Genomic DNA, 20,131 nt, shown 5'->3' with positions numbered 1-20,131 from the left:
GGCTTTGCCGGTAGGGTGGTAACTAGCCACGGCTGAAGCCTCCCACCAGACCAGACCAGAAATTTTAGAAATTATAAAATTCCTAATCCCTGCCAGGAATCGAACCCGGGACCTCCCACTAATAAGACCACAGCGCTTACCACTGCGTCAGGGAGGAATTAAGGTAGAAACATACTTCCTGCTTCCCTGCTGGCCTGCTTGGGGTGTCGACTAGAACGTTGGGTGCTCCATTCTTGAAGCTGACGGACCTCCGCCTGCTGGGGTCCTGGTTTGTGAGTGACTGCTCGAAACCCAGCTCATCTCCGAGGCTAAAACCTGGAAAATAAAAGTTATAGGATTAATATTGAGCCTCAATAGCTCAACCGGTAAAGGAGTGGACTGAAAACCGAAAGGTCGACGGTTCAAACTCCGCCCGTTGCACTATTGTCGTACCTACTCCTAGCACAAGCCTGACGCTTAGTTGGAGAGGTAAGAGGAATATTAGTCATTTAACATGTCTAATATTTTCTATTAAAAAAAATATTAATGTAAATGATTGATTGATATGTATCTTTTTGAAAAATTCAGATACAAGGTAGCCCTTGACTGCAATCTCATCTGGTGGTAAGTAATGATGCCGGCAGTCTAAGATGGAAGCTTGCTAACCTGGAAGGGGTATGGCAGTTTTTATTAAAACCGTACCCCTTGGTTTCTAAACGGCATCGTACCGGAACGCTAGGTATCCTATCACGATCGCAATCACTTGTGATTGGTTCACGCTCGCTTACAATTGGTTATAATGCATTGTTGCAACAAAAATACCACGAATACAGCCAATCACAACAAATGCGATTCACACACCTTTGAGAACTATATGGAGAACTTTCAGGCATGCAGGTTTCCTCACGATGTTTTCCTTCACCGTTAAAGCTTAGTGATATTTAATTTCTTAAAACGCACATAACTCCGAAAAGTTAGAGGTGCATGCCCGGGATCGATCCCCCGACCTCCCGATTAGGAGGCGGAGGTCGTAGCCACTAGGCTATCACCGCTTCTGAACCAGAAAAATTTACCATCATTCAGCCAATTCAAAGATGATTGCGATATTATATTGTGGCTATCAAACTTGACATTTGAAAGTGCAAACATGAAAATAGGTACTAAAAGAAAATGCCGAAACAAAAACACATACACTTAACCCAATATAAAATCAACATTACCTTTAAACTAACAGAAAATGGATACTTTAAAAGAGAAAGCGACGCTCTTACGATACAATGTTAAATGTTAAGAGTCGAGTCAAAAGTCCAGGTTACTTCAGTTATATCTTTACATCATTTACAGCCTTTGTATAGAATAGGCGAAATTACCTCATGAATATTGCCAAAGCTTTAAATTGTAACCTACGAGCAAGCTGGGCTCACAGGCACATAATAGGATATCTAGGTAGGTCTATATGTGAGTTGTGACCAATCATATAGCCTAAAAAGGCTATGATTTGATCGAAGCATCAAACCCAAAGGTTTTAAGTTTTGTCAGTTTTATCTCCTTTGGTCACGAATACACACTCTCTTTCTATCTTTTATCTTAAATCCATATTATATTACATAATTAATTATTATTATATTATTTATTATTTAATATTATAAATGCGAAAGTGTGTCTGTCTGTCTGTCTGTCTGCTAGCTTTTCACGGCCCAACAGTTCAACCGAGTTAACTTACATCCCGAGGAAAGACATAGGCTACTTTTTATCCCGGAAAATTAAAGAGTTCCCATGAAGTCAGTCAAAAAGTAAAAGCTGAGCAACTGACTGACTGATCTACTTATCAACGCACAGCTCAAACTACTGGACGGATCGGGCTGGATTTGGCATGCAGATAACTATTATGACGTAGACATCCACTAAGAAAGGATTTTAGAAAGTTCAATCCCTAAGGGGGTTAAATAGGGACCTGGAATTTGTATAGTCCACGCGGACGAAGTCGTGGGCGTATTCTAGTTTATTATTATTGGAAGTATATATAATGTATTTATTTATGGTACGATTAATTATGTAAAAATAACTAAGTAGGTAAGTAGATATGAGCTTTTTACGAGTTTTTTGCACTTATATGTATTGTACCAGTGGCGTGCACAGGTTTGAAGCCAGGGTAGGCATTAGTTAGCTAGGAATCTGTTCATTGGCAGGTCAAAATGAAAAATATGCATTGAGCTATTACAACTGGGGTAAGCAGTGCATTTATGCCTCTATGACCTGCACGCCCCTGGTATGTACCTCTGTAAATGTAATACATGTTATTATTTCTTTAATAACCTTAAACTTTACTACTTTACCTATAGAAAGTTCACTGTGAGATAATTAATGTGGACTTTGTAACAGCTTTCAATAACAGCTAGGCACTTATTACGATTTTCCAATGGTAAAATATCGGCAATAAATAAAATATGTAGAATAAAATCTGTCTCCTCTCAGAGTGAGAAGGGTTTTGGCCATAGTCTACCACGCTGGCCATGTGCGGATTGGTAGACTTCACACACCTTTGAGAACATTATGGAGAACTCTCAGGCATTCAGGTTTCCTCATGATGTTTTCCTTCACCGTTAAAGCGAGTGATATTTAATTTCTTAAAACGCACATAACTCCGAAAAGTTAGAGGTGCGTGCCCGGGACCGAACCCCCGACCTCCGACTAGAAGGCGGATGTCTTAACCACTAGGCTATCACAGCTTTCACTAGGCTATCACAGCTTATTTATAAAATAAGTAAGTATGACTTGCTTTAACGGTGAAGGAAATATTGTGAGGAAACCTGCATGCCTTAGAAATAGAAATAGAAATAGAAATAGTGTTTATTTGCTAGAATGTGGTACAATTTGGTCTTAAATCTATTTTGTTCTAACACATTCAACCAATAACTTAGTGTGCAAATAGTTAGCTTAGAGTTAAATATCGGCAATAAATAAAATGTAGAATAAAATCTGTCTCCTCTCAGAGTGAGAAGGGTTTTGGCCATAGTCTACCACGCTGGCCATGTGCGGATTGGTAGACTAATATAGAAAATTTACTTACCTACCTATAATAATAATTATAATAAATATTATTTTTTCAAGTAAACTTTCACAAGTACTTTTGAATCGTCGGATGCATCTACCACTGGTTCGGAATGCCTTTCCTACCGAGAAAAACCAGCAAGAAACTCGGCGGTTGCTCTTTTCAAATATTTGATATACAATATTATGCCATGTATAGAATTGAATCTCTTTCAAAGTTAAAAAACCTAATGACAAATATTATGTTGTAAATTGATTGTATTGTATAATTGCCGCTCCTTTAAAAGCAAACCTTGAACATAATCGAGACTCGCCCATTTTTATACTACCTTATGCCCACGACTTCTTCAGTTTTTTTTTAATTTTTTTTTATTAATAGAATATTAGCCATGTTAAATGACTAATATTCCCCTTTCCACTCCAACTAAGCGTCAGGCTTGGGCTAGGAGAAGGTACGACAATAGTGCAACGGGCGGGGTTTGAACCGGCGACCTTTCGGTTTTCAGTCCACTCCTATACCGGTTGAGCTATTGAGGCTCTAATGGATGGATGGATTTAGAATTTAGATGGATGGAAAGCATGGATTTAGTTTTTGTAAAACTTGCTTAGGAACTCTGTATTTGCCCGGATAACAGGCGTCAGACAGACAGACAGACAGAAATGAAATAGATAACTGCTATTAAGGATTTATAGATCAAGTCCGCGACATCGTCCGCGTAGATTTTTGTAAGATTCACGAAGAAAGGATTTGTTTTTTTTTTTGAGATATAAGTCCATATTCTAGGATGGAAGCTATCTCTGTCCCAAAATTCATCACGATTACTTCAAATTATAAAGACGATCTCCCTGGCGCAGTGGTAAGCGCTGTGGTCTTATTAGTGGGAGGTCCCGGGTTCGATTCCTGGCAGGGATTTGGAATTTTATAATTTCTAAGTTTCTGGTCTGGTCTGGTGGGAGGCCTCGGCCGTAGCTAGTTACCACCCTACCGACAAAGCCGTGCCGCCAAGCAATTTAGCGTTCCGGTACGATGCCGTGTTGAAACCAAAGGTGTGTATGGGTTTAATAAAAACTGCCATACTCCTTCCAGGCTAGCCCGCTCCCACCTTAGACTGCATCGTCACTTACCATCAGGTGAGATTGCAGTCAAGGGCGAACTTGTATCAGAATAAAAATAAAAAAATTAAATCACACAGACAAACTTAAGCATTTATTATGTTAGTAGGCATGGATTTGGTCTCGTAGGTGATAGGACCTTGCGTTAGATATATTATAACAGCATAAATAATGATATTGTGTAAAGTATTTCACAACGCTGCAAGATTTTGGAAGTGTTGGAAATTCTTCGTCTAAAGATCTCAATCTTTGTAATACAAAGAAATAATTTAGAATGGTAGACGTAGATAGAGTAATAAAGGTAGATACAGGAACGTTTGCTTTCTCATTCACACTAAAAAGAGAGATAAAGATAACGTTAAACAGATAAAGTTACTAATGTAACAGAGACACAGCTAACCTATTTTTTGTCAATTATCGTGTAACTGGTTTTTTTCAAGAATACATACAAGGAATGCAACTTTAGAATTCGTGGCGTAATTGTATTTCTCATTAGTTATTTACTTGTTTTCACATAAAAAACGTTTTATACAAATTGGGGCCGATTCTCTTGTACACAATCTCTAAACTAAACTAAAATGGCACGTCTAAATCTATTGCTATCCCTTTCAAAATGTTGCTTGCGGAAAAGGATAGCACTAGATTTAGACCTGTTAATTTAGTTTAGTTTAGAGATAGTTTACAACGGAATTAGCCACAATGTTGATCGGTTAATACAAATATTGACTACTAAACAATGGTAATAATTGTCATGTTACTAAATAATTTTAAATACATATCAAAAATTTATTATATATATAAATTTTAGTAATTTCCCTGAAGTGTAGGTAAACACTAAAAAATTATAAAAAAATGTCATGACGTTATTCATCGTTACGTCGTACGAGCTATCGCGATCTCATACGCGGTTACACAGACCACAGTACTTCAATCTACCTTTATAACTCTATCTACGATGGTAGAGTGGTAGCCATTTTAAGTTAGACACGCATAACCAATTAATGATTATAGGCAGCTGTTATGATTCGTAATTAAATCGAAGGTTTTTGACGTTCACATGCAAATCACATTTAAGAGAAGGTTTATTAGTAAAGTCATTCGGGCCAAAAGCATTTGTCTTTTTAGGGTTCCGTACCTCAAAAGGAAAAACGTAACGGATCACTTTGTTGTCTGTCTGTCTATCTGTCTGTCTGCCTGTCTGTCTGTCCGTCTGTCAATAAACCTACAGGGTACTTCCCGTTGACCTAGATTCATGAAATTTGGCAGGTAGGTAGGTCTTATAGCAGACATTCGGGGAAAAATCTAAAAACCGTGAATTTGTCGTTACATCACACAAAAAAAATTATATTGTGGTCATGAACTAATAAGTAATTAGTATTTTCAATAATCAAAGTAAGATAACTATATCAAGTGTGTTATCATATGAAAGGGCTTCACCTCTGGATTCTTAAACACATTATTATTAAATTTTTGAATCATTATGTTTTTGATTTATCGTGCAAAATGTCGCAAAAAAATGCAACTGTACTACGGAACGCACTTGGCCGGTTTTTTGCTATGTTTAGCAAAAACTAGTATGATGTTAGACACACATTTAACGTTTATTTGTAGCACGTTTAAGTGTATTAGCATTGTAGTTTGTTTTTTTTAAATTTAGCCATTTTTTTAAATAACTAATATTCTCCTATCCTCTCCAATTAAGCGTCAAGCTTGTGCTAGGAGTAGGTACGACAATAGTGCAACGGGCGGGGTTTGAACCGTCGACCTTTCGGTTATTTTTCATCCATTCATATTATAATAATTACTAGCTGATGCCCATGACTTCTTCCGCATGGAATCAGGTTTTTTAAAATCCCATGGAAACTCTTTGATTTTCCGGGATAAAAAGTAGCCTATGTCACTTTCCAGGTTTTTATCTATGCCCATGCAAAAAATCACATCAATCCGTTGCACCGTTGCGACGTGATTGAAGGGCAAACCAACAAACAAACACACTTTCGCATTTATAATAAGGGTACTGATTTTAATCTTACCTATACTAGCATGTGCTTTGACACCTCCGAGATTCCGTACCCTGAATAGTCCAGACTTTTTGAAGGCACAGTTGATTTTGAAACCGAAATCCGATTCAAGAACACACAGTGGCTGCACGATATCTGTAACAAGGAGAGATAAAAATTTAATCATTGCTATTAGTAGATTACTATGAAGATAGTTTTGGTGTAATTTTTAAACGATGGATTTTAAAAAAAAGTGTAGATAATGTTTTTAGGGTTCATGTATATTGTGTACTAGCTTATGCTCGCGACTTCGTCCGCGTGGACTACACAAATTTCAAATCCCTATTTCACCCCCTTGAAGGTTGAATTTTCAAAAATCCTTTCTTAGCGGATGCCTACGTCATAATAGCTATCTGCATGCCAAATTTCAGCCCGATCCGTCTAATAGTTTGAGCTGTGCGTTGATAGATCAGTCAGTCAGTAGCTAGCATAGGTACATATTATAATTAACAGCAATACATCCGCGTAAACGATTACAACACGCTCCAGGATCTAATCGAGGCGACCTAGATTTCTCTTCGTCCTGCACCTTTGCTCTCACCACGCCCACTGTACTTTTGTATATACCTAACCGTATTTAGGAGTATGTATGACAGTATACAAGCTGTGATCCTAGTGTTTAAGACGTCGGCCTCCAATTCGGGAGGTCGAGGGTTCGATCCCGGGCACGCACCTCTAACTTTTCGGAGTTATGTGCGTTTTCAGTAACTAAATATCACTTGTTATAACGGTGAAGGAAAACTTCGCGAGGAAACCTGCATGTCTGCGAGTTCTCCATAATACTCTCAAAGGTGTGTGAAGTCTGCTAATTCGCACTTGGCCAGCGTGGCAGACTATGGACCTTCTCAATCGGGAGATCCGTGCTCTGTGGTGAGCCGGCGATGGGTTGATGATGATAATGATGACAGTACATGTATCTCTATATATAAAAATGAATCGCTGAATGTGTTGCTGATCGCAAATCTCGAGAACAGCTGAATCGAATTCGATAATTCTTCTTTCATAATATCATATATATTCCTTGAAGTACGGCGATGGTTCTTACGGAGAGAAAAATTAAAAAAAATCCTGAAAAAGAAGCACCTTTTAGGCGGTACGAAGTTCGCCAGCTCAGCTAGTTTATTATATTATTATCTTACTAAGATCTGGGTACGTCAAAAAAGCAGCCACAACAAACTAACTCATCTCAGTATAATTTCTTTCCAAAGCGGGTAGAGTCAAGATTTGTCATAAGCGAACTACGGAAGGTGCATGAAGAGGACACAGAAACTTCGGAAAATTAGATAGCAGGTAGGTAATTAAACACAACACAAATTTTTGTAATAAATAAATGTTCATTCATTCATTTATTCATACAGAGAATTCAACCTCAAGAGTACGCTTGTAAGGTTTTGCATGAAAACAAAATCGTAAAATGTTAGCGGGGGACAGGGGAGAATGCTTTGTTGTGATTGGCGGAGTCAAAGTCACGTAATCAAGACAATGTGCGGAATGAGGGTACCGGACGGGCGTGGGCCAAATTTTATGCTACAAAACTGCCTAAGTTTGGCGATGGGGGGTGTCCGGCTATTGGGCGTCTATAGGTGGTGGTCTGTGTAATTAAATTTTGTAATTTTATTGTATCTATGCATTGTAATAAATAAGTCGGTCTTCTATCTCTAAAATTATTCGCATTTATATGCGAAAGTGTATCTCAGTGTCTGCCTGTCTCTGCTAGCTTTTCACAGTCCAACCGTTCAACTGATTTTGATGAAATTTGGTACAGAAATTAGCTTATATCCCGGTGAAGGACATCGGCTTTTTATCCCGGAAAATTAAAGAGTTCCCATGGGATTTAAAAAACCTAAATCCACGCGGACGAAGTCGCGGGCATCATCTAGTAACAGAATAATCGGCTTAATACGCCGGCGACGCACAAGACTGCAAATACTATTTTATACATGGCATAATCTTGTACCTATATCAAATATTTGAAAAGAGCAACCGCCGAGTTTCTTGCTGGTTCTTCTCGGTAGGAAAGGCATTCCGAACCAGTGGTATATGCATCCGACTATTCGAAAGTACTTTTAAAAGTTTATTCGAATAAAAAAGATTTTTATTTTTTATTTTATTTTTTACGTTTGTATGAAGTGTAACCTTAAATTCACCTTCCACGTTATACCAAGGATTAGTTATCTCTTCAAGAGTTCACAGCCTGTGACCCTAGTAAATACCCAGCAGATCTTTATTCATGTGACCTCACCAATTACAGCTGCACTGCACGCTGGTAAAACCCCAACGGTAGATATAGTCTTTCCAGTTAAGTAAATACCTACTTACTTTCATTTATACGGTCAAACCGGCCAAGTGGGAGTCGGACTTGCACACGAGGGGTTCTAACTTCCATACCATCGCACAAGATATTTTTTTTTTTTTTTAAAGAATATTAGCCATTTTTTAAATGACTAATATTCCCCTTTCCTCTCCAATTAAGCGTCAAGCTTGTGCTAGGAGTAGGTACGACAATAGTGCAACGGGCGGGGTTTGAACCGTCGACCTTTCGGTTTTCAGTCCACTCCTATACCGGTTGAGCTATTGAGGCTCACATATACCTATATATATACCTAATAGAATGTACCTGCCTACTTTTAAAAAAAAAATTGCAGGACGACGGCTAAGTGTATTGAAATTCGCCTTGATTTTTAATTATCTGTTATTAGAGCGGCATTTTTTTTTTTAAATTTGACTTGGTATTTGCTATCGGTACAAGCCCAGTATGCTATCGGCCTTTCTCCACGCATCCGGCAACGACCGGGGGCGAACTGAGTCACTATTCGTCTTGACCGAACCGGCGCGGAGGGCGTTGACCGGTGAAAGTGAATACTGAAGTTAATAAAGATGAATAGCCGTGATGTGAAAGATGCAAAAGATGTGAAAATTTCAATTCTCTAGCTATTACGGTTCATGAGATACAGCGCCCTGACAGACAGACGGACAGACGTCGGAGGCTTAGTAGCATGATCCCGTTAGCAACCTTTGGGTACAAAACTAGAGTGAACTATACTTGACGACCTCTCTAGCGCAGTGGTAAGCACTGTGGTCGTATTAGTGGAAAGTCCAGGGGTCGATTCCTGGCAGGGGTTTGGAATTTTTTAATTTCTATATTTCTGGTCTGGTGTGGCGGGAGGCTTCGGCCGTGGCTAGTTCCTAGTGTTCCTACCCTACCGGCAAAGCCGTGCCGCCAAGCGATTTAGCGTTCCGGTACGATGCCCTGTAGACCCCAAAAGGGGCATGGGCTTAAAAAAAAATGTCTATGCGAATTAAAGTTCTGGAGAGCGCGCACTGCGTTTAGGTCATCAAAAATTTGTAATGGCGGGGCGAAATTTTTGCGCCCAACTTGTGAAATTTCATTTTTAACCGACTTCAAAAAAAGGAGGAGGTTCTCAATTCGTCGGAATCTTTTTTTTTTTTTTTTTTTTTTTATGTATGTTCCCCGATTACTCGAAAACGCCTGGACCGATTTTGAAAATTCTTTTTTTGTTTGAAAGGGTATACTTCAAAGTTGGTCCCATTTCAATTTGGTGAAGATCTGATGAACATCTTCGAAGATAGATACTGGAACTCCTCAACGGATAAGAGTAAATTGCTCGCGATCAGTGTAATAGCTTAGTAAACAGTAGATTTTTAACCAGTCATAGCATAATTCCATGGGGCCACTAAAAATTGTGAAATAAAAATTTTTTACAAAAAAAATAAAAACCGACTTCGTTACACAAACACTAAAAATTGAAAAATAATTTAATTTATTACCGATTATATTATGTATACAAGAGTTAATATAGTTCCATAATAATATTTTTTGGGGTCGGTGCCAATGAGGTGCCATTGTGGAGTCCCATAAAAATATGAAGTTTAGACGATTCGCGCAGCTAAAGCTAATTGGCACCGGCACCAAAAAGTATTATTATGGAACTATATTAACTCTTGTATACATAATATAATCGGTAATAAATTAAATTATTTTTCAATTTTTAGTGTTTGTGTAACGAAGTCGGTTTTTATTTTTTTTGTAAAAATTTTTTTTTGTGAATTTTGTTCCGATATACCTTATATTGTAGCAGGTAAGATACAGACTCGAGTGATATTTTTTGTTTATCTATGAATTTAGTATTCGCGCCACAATTTGGGCATCCAATAAGCGCGTTTTGTTTTGTACACCGCGGGTGGTCGCAAGACGCTACATAACGAAAAAAGATCGTGAACATGGTGGAGTGCACGAGACTCTCGATGGGTTAAAAAAATTACGAAACCCATGATACGCAACGCTCCATACAAGCAAAAAGGTACCGGCTCAGATTTATATACAATCATATTTTACTTAAACACTAATACAAATGTCCGGTGTCTCCGGTCTTGCAACTCACAAGTCATAATAATTCATCAATTACTAGTATTGACAAATTTACTTAACCACCTTATTGTCTTAGCTGTAAGGTTCAAAATGCGGTTTTTCCTTTAATGATAGTAGTTGTATGAAATACCGTTGCAGTGACAAATTGCCATGAAATCGCATGTATTCAAGTATTCACGCCCAATTGCTCACCGAACAATGCGGCCTCGTTAGTTACATACGTCTTCGTTAGTAAAAGTGATATAAAAACTGGGAAAATCTAGATAATCACAGGTTTTCAGGGTTCCGTAATATATAGACGAAGAAAAATTCACATTGTTTTCCAGACCGATCTATAAATCAAGTTATTTTAAACGAATTGATGCCCGCGACTTGGTCCGCGTGGATTTAGGTTTTTGATAACACTGTAGAAACTCTTTTAATTTATTTAAAAAAATTACAAAGTGAATTTGCTTATAAATTACTTTTTGGGCAAAGTATCATTGAACGGCAAAGTTGGCTAGTTTGACGGTAACTGGTATAGTTATTTAGGACGTAGGATTTAGGAAGGTAGAATAACCCCTTTAGGTATTCCCACGAACTCATCCACATGAGTATTGAGTTTACGTTGTCTAAAGATTCCTCCTTAGTGCAGCCCTAGGTAACTCAAGGAATATTTTCAAAGATATGTACGGAACAACTCATTAGTGCTTTCTATTCGCTCATGAAAGTTTGAACGCTGATTCAATAACAATGGCGATAACAATTTCTATCATAATTCACACACCACATTATATTGTTTACGTGTAGTTTCCGTCAACCGAGTAATTACCTACTTGGTACAAAAAGTTTACCTGATTAGTAAGGAAATGCTAAGAGGAACCAATTTACATAGAGTTCCTAAGAAGAAGAAGAGTTTCCCTAGGACGCTAAGCGCTCTTTATCTCTATATATAACAATGAATCGCTAAATGTGTTGCTCATCGCAAATCTCGAGAACAGCTGAACCGATTTCGCTAATTCTTTTTTGATAATATTCTTTGAAGTACGATGGTGGTTCTTACGGAGAGAAAAAATTAAAAAAAATCCTGAAAAAGAATCGACTGTTAGGCGGTACGAAGTTCGCCGGGCCAGCTAGTTAGATATAAATAAGACAAGATATTACCTAATTGATAATGAAAAACATAATTATTGTTAAATTTAAATAAGATAAATAAATAGAACTACGTGTTCTATTTATTTATGTTCTTTATATTTAGGAATTATGTTATATTATATAATATTGGAATAATAATATGTCAAACTACCCCTATTATAAATGTGAAAGTGTGTTTGTTTGTTGGTTTTTCCTTCAATCACGTCGCAACGGAGCAACGGATCGATGTGATTTTTTACATGGGTATAGTTTAAGACCTGGAAAGGGACATAGGCCCTGGAAAATCCTGGAAAAATCAAAGAGCTCCCACGGGATTTCTAAAAACCGAAATCAAACAAACTTACAAACTTTAACTCTTTATAATCTTAATCTTCTTCTTCTTCTTCTATATATATATAAAAGGAAAAGGTGACTGACTGACTGACTGACTGATCTATCAACGCACAGCTCAAACTACTGGACGGATCGGGCTGAAATTCGGCATGCAGATAGCTATTATGACGATTGACGTAGGCATCCGCTAAGAAAGGATTTTTGAAAATTCAACCCCTAAGGGGGTGAAATAGGGGTTTGAAATTTGTGTAGTCCACGCGAACCAAGTCGCGAGCATAAGCTAGTATTAGTATAAATAGGTAGAGGATAGCGACAGTCATGCTATGAGAGGTGGCCTTCACGAAATGATTAGATGAGTTTTTTTTGTGGCTTCACTAATGTTCGCGTTGCAGTTTCTTAAAAAGAAAAAGAATAGCAATTTCAGACGGGCGGCGGTTTTGAAACTTCGACCTTTGTGGTTACATTTGACAACATAATGAATAGAGAATGCACGTTAACGAAAACTTGCCTAATATGCCTCACAGGTCTAATGCCATCGTTTCGAAAAACCCAGCACTTATTACAAACTAGATGATGTTCAGGTTTTTTAAAATTCCGTGGAACTCTACGATTTTCCGGGATAAATAACCGCCTATGTCAATTTTCGGTATGCCAGCTGTCTCTCTGTACTTATAAATCGGTTAAACGGATTGACCTTTAAGAAACCCGTAGGAAGTCTTCAATTTTCCGGGATAAAAGTAGCCTATGTCACTTTCCAGGTCTTAAACTATACCCATGCAAAAAATCACGTCAATCCGTTACTCCGTTGCGACGTGATGTAAGGACAAACCAACAAACACACACATTTTCGCATTTACATATAATAGGGGTAGTGATTAGTTTGTTGTGGGCTCTTCTCAGACCTGGGCGTGTTTGGAACCCTCGTAGCTTTAGTTTTAAGTTTGCGTTATAATTATCACCACTATATCTTACAAATCTAACACTATACCAGACAATCAATAAGAGTAATTTATTACCTATTTTGAATAAATCATTTGACTTTGACTTTGATTCTTTGAGTCCTCATACGAGTCTACGAGTACGCTACGAACCTCATAATTTTTTTGTTACACATAGGACACACCTGTCCTAGCTCAGCAGGATGTTACGGACTACGGACACCTTGTACAGTGTCCATCAGAAAACTTTGTACATCGACCTTCATGCAAAAGGCATTAGGGGAAAGGCATTCCTAACCAGTGGTAAAAGTTTAATTGAATAAAAAAAAATAAGAAACAGATAGGTAGCCGTTTCTTAAAGCGTTGTCCCTGTCGTTGAGACCGACAAAACATCCCATAGGTATGAGTGACAGAGACAACGCTCTACGAAGTCGAAATCTCTTTCTAAAGGCCCATGTAGGTACAATATTTCTTGCCGGCTATTGTATGTCTCGGGTCGCTAGACTTACTGAGTCCGGATCAGTAAAAAAAAGGTACCTATAAGTCCCGCAAATTGCTAATGTGCGTGGCCGCCACAAACGTCAGCACTAGACTGAAGTTTCAAGCTGATGGTATATTTTTATTTCGGCTGACGTCAAAATGTTGAATGAGACATGGTTCCAGCTCAATAGCAATTTGCGGGACTTTTAACAAGCAGATTATAATACCAGGCATTTCATCTCAAAGTAAATAACTCGCTCCAATTTAATAGAACGCGACGGGTCACTTTCGATTTCGCATGAGAAAGTATACACGCGTCACGCATGGTCAAACTGCTGCGACGTCAAACATTATTACTAAGAAAATGCACTAAGTAACGTCATAAATTCCTCATTTCTCGAACTTCTTACTAATAGATGGACTCACGCGTGGATAAATGACGTGATATTATTTTACAACCTGCTAGGTGATTCACTAATTCAGTGTAACGTAACTTTGGGACGATCCCAAACTAACCGGCTCGCTCGATAGCCTGGAGCACCGCAGAGACGTTAGCTCTCTATGCGTGTTCTATCGCCTTTATAATGGGGAGTGCTCTGAATAGCTTTTTGACGTCATTCCAACCTCATTTTTCTACAACCACACCGCGCGAATTTCACCCTCGACACCAGGTACGGAACCCTAAAAATGTTGTTTTAGATTACCCAATTGAATTTGACCTACAGTCTATTGACCAAAACGTATTTAGGTACTCATACAGTCACTGACAAGTTCATCCAATGATAAAATATGATCATTGCAATCATTGGCAATCATTACCTATTTTATTTTTTCTAATATGAAAATATGACCTCATATTAATTTATCAATACTTATTTGAAGTAATGACCTTAAATTTTTAATTTTACGGCTTAAGTAATTTAGGAAATCAATAAAAATTATAGTTAGAGTTCCGTAAGTCCGAATGAAAACACGACCTTATAGGATGACTCGTGTGTATGTTTGTCTGCCCGTCTGTAACAGCCAATTTGCTCCGAACCTACTAATTTGATGAGGTTTTAATTTGGTTGGTGTGACTCAAACACGGACGTGTAGCGAATTTAGAATATGGGAGGGGGAAAATTAGAAAATAAAAAATGTATATTGCAATGTGTGCCGTACGAGAATGAAGTGAAGTCAAGTGAAGTCTAACCATCGTTTTGACGCATCAGGGTGCCCAGTTGGTCTAACATGCGCACCGCGAGAAAATTTTGTCTACGCATTATCTCGTGTTTTTTCATACAAAAATTATTATTATTATGATTATTTAATTTTAACAATAATTTAAAAATAAATAATTTTAAAGTTATTTAAGAAAATAGATAATATTTATGACCCTATTTCGGAAACTATTGACTGACTGTATTTCGAAAAAAAAAGTATTCTTTACTTGAAGATTACAGGAAAACTCATAAAAAGTCCATTGTCTTAAAATACTTAATATGGTAAATCTCTTAATGTGTTACGTACCTACAAACTTACATATTAATCATATTCATAAGGAACCCTCTCCTACGAGTTAAACTCGCACTTGCCCGTTTTTTTAAGTTGTCTAAATTACTTCACTTAGGCATAATTTTAGCTGCTACAAAACTTAATATTGATCACCTTAACCTTTTAATGTGAACCTAAAACTTGAAAATAAAAGACTAGACCATTGCAAGGCAAGCGTATCAATTTTTTTTGTCTTTTTCCCAATCTATTGGTGCATGAATTATTATGTAGGTACGTTAGACTATATTGATACAGATAAGGTTTTCTTGGAATAGTACTTCCTTCGTTGAACATGAGGACCTGGATCAGGCAGTTATTGCTGGCTTCTTTCAAATAAAAAAACCGGCCAAGTGCGAGCTCGCGCAACGAGGGTTCCGTAAAACAGTCGTGTTTTTCGGCATTTTGCACGATAATTCAAAAACTATGATGCATAAAAATAAATAAAAATCTGTTCTAGAATGCACTGGTAAAGACCTTTCATGTGATACCCCACTTGATATAGTTACCTTACTTCGAAAATTGAAAATGCTAATAATTAGTTCATGACCACAATTTAATTTTTTTGTGTGTTGTAACCACAAATTTACGGTTTTCAGATTTTTCCCCAAATGTCAGCTATAAGACCTACCTACCTGCCAAATTTCACGATTCTAGGTCAACGGGAAGTACCCTGTAGGTTTCTTGACAGACAGACAGACAGACAACAAAGTGATCCTATAAGGGTTCCGTTCTTCCTTTTGAGGTACGTAATAATTTGAGTTTGAGTTTGAAACTCGCCCGAACGGCCGAGTTGCCCCTTTGCAATTATTTTATATGGTCAACTCGACCGACAGTAAAATACGCCATATGGTAGTAGAAAGGAAAACTAAGTCAGTATAATACGAGCATAAGATCAGTAGGCCAGCACTTGGAGTCAATGAAACCGTAATTGCTTTGTAATGACGTTACATTATAGAGAGAGAGCCAGCGCGTGCCAGACCTTCGTTATTTTATAAAAGCTGAAAGCTTCTCTTATTGTCCCCATTCAACACAAGGAGGAACGATCAGCGACTATGAAGTTTGGATCATGGTGGCTTTGGGAGATAACAGCTCAGTTGTAAACAGTGTAACAGTTTGTAAAGGTGCAAAAAATCCTACGTCTAAGTATAAAGTCATCGTTTTTTACATTTTCTTCGGAATAGTTTTAGAAATCACGTCATACATTGCCAGACACTTAGAGCGTTTGTATACTCATCCGTGAAATCGCGGATTCCGTAAAAATACTAATCAAATGAATAAGTATTTGTACGACGGCCGCTTCGAAGAATCAGTTTTGCAATAAAAATTATGAATTATGAATGAATTATGAAACGAATACGGACCGAATACGGATGAGTGCACAAAGGCTGTATGTGCTTTAGTATGGTGGCAACCCCTTACCAGACACCCTTGGTAAGGGTACCTGCTATCTCCCAAAGCCAACATAATCCAAACTTCATAGTCGCTGATCGTTCTTCCCGGTGTTGGGGACACTCCGCAGATAAACTTTCAGCTTTTATAAAATAACGAAGGTCTGGCACGCGCTGGCTCTTAGTTCATTACGCAATGTGGGCATTGCGAGACTATAGGTACCATTATAAATCCCAAACACTATTAACAGTCTATTTTTATTTAGCTTACTTAAAAGGTTAAACAGCACGCTTCTCGGAGTAAAGCGTAAGCGACATGCTATGCATGTCACGTACGATACGACGTTCTAACCGCAAACAATGAAAATGTGACACAAGTGAAAAAACCGGCCAAGTGCGAGTCAGGCTTGCGCAATGAGGGTTCCGTACTACAGTCGTATTTTTTCGACATTTTGCACGATAATTCAAAAACTATGATGCATAAAAATAAATAAAAATCTGTTTTAGAATGTACAGGTGAAGACCTTTCATATGATACCCCACTTGATATAGTCACTCACTTCGAAAGTTGAAAATACTAATTATTAGTTCATGACCACAATTTAATTTTTTTGTGTGATCTAACCCTAAATTCACGGTTTTCAGATTTTTTCCCAAATGTCAGCTATAAGATCTACCTACCTGCCAAATTTCATGATTCTAGGGTCTAGGGAAGTACCCTGTAGGTTTCTTGACGGACAGACAGACAGACAGACAGACAGACAGACAGACAAACAGACAGACAGACAGACAGACAGACAGACAGACAGACAACAAAGTGATCATATAAGGGTTCCGTTTTCCTTTTGATACGGATCCCAAAAAATCGGCCAAGTGCGAGTCCGACTCGCACACGAAGGGTTCCGTACCGTCGTACAAAAAAATCTTTTTTTGTGATGTAAACACAAATTAAGAGATAACGCTCTACAAAGTCGAAATCTCATTCTAAAGGTGTACATTATGTTCTGCCGCGTGATGTATAAACTTTAGCGGTCATTATTTCTAAAACGATTCCAAAACTCATAATGATTCAAAAAACTATTTAACAAGGATGTGGTAGGTAAACCACTTTTTTACTTTTTTTCCCGGACCGAGTCAACGTGTTACATAATCTAAAAGAGAGCATAATATGACTAAAGTCTGTTTAAACTACCTACAATAATCATCATAGTATTGAATTAACTTTCTAATCCTTTCTTTACTTTTACTTTCTTTTACCGCGTCAGTAATTTGCATTCATCAACCCATTAGCAGAGTGAACTAACCAAAAACTATTTGAAAAACTTTGTGAATGTAGGTAGGTACTTTCATTTATCCTTCTTTTACTTCTATTCTAAAGGTTCGTACGCACCTGAGCGGCGCGGCGCGGCGCTTCAGTCCGACTGCAGAACGCTTCACCTCAGGCCGCTCGACGGTGCCTACCGCACTACAACTTCAGTACGCGGCAGCTCGCGTCACTTGCGCGTCACTTTTACACCCGTTCGCGTACGAGCAACAACGTCGCAAGATGAGCGACAGTGAAGAGGATTTGATTATTATTTCTTTGTTGTGCAGAAGAAGAACGAATTATCGAAGAGAAAAAACCGGCCAAGTGCGAGTCAGGCTCGCGCAATGAGGGTTCCGTACTACAGTCGTATGATTTCGATAATTCAAAAACTATGATGCATAAAAATAAATAAAAATCTGTTTTAGAATGTACAGGTGAAGACCTTTCATATGATACCCCACTTGGTATAGTCACTCACTTCGAAAGTTGAAAATACTAATTATTAGTTCATGACCACAATTTAATTTTTTTTGTGTGATCTAACCCTAAATTCACGGTTTTCAGATTTTTCCCCAAATGTCAGCTATAAGATCTACCTACCTGCCAAATTTCATGATTCTAGGTCAACGGGAAGTACCCTGTAGGTTTCTTGACAGACAGACGGACAGACAGACAGACAGACAGACAGACAGACAGACAGACAGACAGACAACAAAGTGATCCTATAAGAGTTCCGTTTTTCCTTTTGAGGTACGGAACCCTAAAAAAGAAGAAGAAATGGATTGCTGACATACCAAAGTCACGCTATCAAGAAGGATATCACATTTTGTTTCCTCGCCTTCTTAATGACTCTGTACCATTTCACATTTACTTCAGAATGTCGAAGACAAAATTCTATATGCTATTGCCTAATAGTTTTTGTGGAAATTACATTAGAAACAATAGGTATACCACACAGGTCGGTAATATAATCCTACAAGAAACCTATGTCCAGCAGTGGACATATCTATCGGTTGATGATGATGAAGATGATGATAGTTTTTATGGAAATTATAAAAAAATATTTATGCATATCCATACTTATATTATTATCAACGCAAAAGTGTATTTGTCTGTCTATCTACTAGCTTTTCACGGCTCAACAGCTTAACCGAATTTGATGAAATTTGGTACAAAGTTGAATTACATCCCGGGGAAGGACAGGCTACTTTTTATCCTGGAAAATGAAAGAATTTCCACAGGATTGTTAAAGGCCCATTTATATGAAGTTTGGACCAGAGGTAGCTTGCATTCCGGGAATTGACAGAGGTAGGCAACTTTTTATCCCGGAAAATCAAAGAGTTCACACGGGATTAAAAATCTAAAAAAAAATGCAACTAGATGATGCCTGCGACTTCGTCCGCGTGGATTTAGATTTTTCTATAGGTGAGCACATTTCCGGGAATTACCTACTAGTACCTATATACCTGAGATAGATTATACCCTGTAGGATAAAAGTAGCCTATGTGTACCTACACATAGGCTAGTTTTATCCCGAAAATCAAAAAGTTTCCACGGGATTTTTAAAAAACCTACATCTACGCGAACGAAGTTGCGGGCATCAGCTAGTCCCTTAGGTTCTGTGGAAATTACATTAGAAAAAGCATTTTCGCAAAATGTCTTTGTTTTATGTGCAATAGAATATATAAAATAGGCAGGTAAACACAGGTACATATTATATCTAAATACCTATATAAAAGAAAAAGGTGACTGACTGACTGATCTATCAACGCACAGCTCAAACTACTTGACGGATCGGGCTGAAATTTGGCATGCTGGCTAGCTAACTAGCTAATATGACGTAGACATCCGCTAAAAGGGATTTATGAAAATTCAACCCCTAAGGGGGTAAAATAGGGGTTCGAGATTTGTGTAGTCCACGCGGACGACGTCGCGGGCATAAGCTAGTATAATATAAATACAAGTACAACAATAGGTAGGCATATTTCCGAAACTATTAATTCTACCTAGATGAAGTAGGTAGGTATAATATGTACATAATATATTATAGTTATTTAATCAGGATTATTTTTACCATTGATGTTTTCTCATAACGCTCGGAGAGACATTTATACATTTAGACACTGGGAAGGGGGGAAGCCGACATCCTAGGGGTTGGGACCTTTGAGGATATACTTCTAAGAGCATGAGGAACACGTCATGTGTCAAAAATTAAACCTACGTTATGTATTTTGAGGTCTATCTTGCCGATTCTTGCCTGTACTTTAAATACCTAACAAGATGCGCGTGTATCTTATTCGAGCGACGTACGCATACTGAAGCGCCGCGCCGCGCCGCTGGGTATGTCGCACTAGCGTCACTGCACTGCGCGTCGCTTCAGTGCGCTTCAAAATATTCTCTCCAGCCGTGCCGCGCGGCAACGCGCG

The 20,131-nt window shown here is 38.1% G+C and overlaps 1 protein-coding gene across 2 annotated transcripts in view; it reads right to left on the bottom strand.

Moving 5' to 3' along the window:
• mtg (mind the gap) overlaps positions 1-20,131 on the bottom strand; it is a 67,023-nt gene that overhangs the window by 7,667 nt on the left and 39,225 nt on the right. For both annotated transcript variants that reach the window (XM_034980127.2, XM_034980128.2), the window contains exons 3-4: positions 6,177-6,299; positions 176-315 (exon numbers count right to left, since the gene is read on the bottom strand). In XM_034980127.2, coding sequence (XP_034836018.1) covers positions 176-315; positions 6,177-6,299 — 263 coding nt within the window. The remainder of the gene's footprint in view (positions 1-175; positions 316-6,176; positions 6,300-20,131) is intronic.

This window comes from Maniola hyperantus, chromosome 21 (assembly GCF_902806685.2).
Source record: "Maniola hyperantus chromosome 21, iAphHyp1.2, whole genome shotgun sequence".
NCBI lineage: Eukaryota > Metazoa > Arthropoda > Insecta > Lepidoptera > Nymphalidae > Maniola > Maniola hyperantus.
The sequence above is the reverse complement of the archived record's forward strand: the minus strand, read 5'-3'. Positions and strand labels throughout refer to the sequence as shown.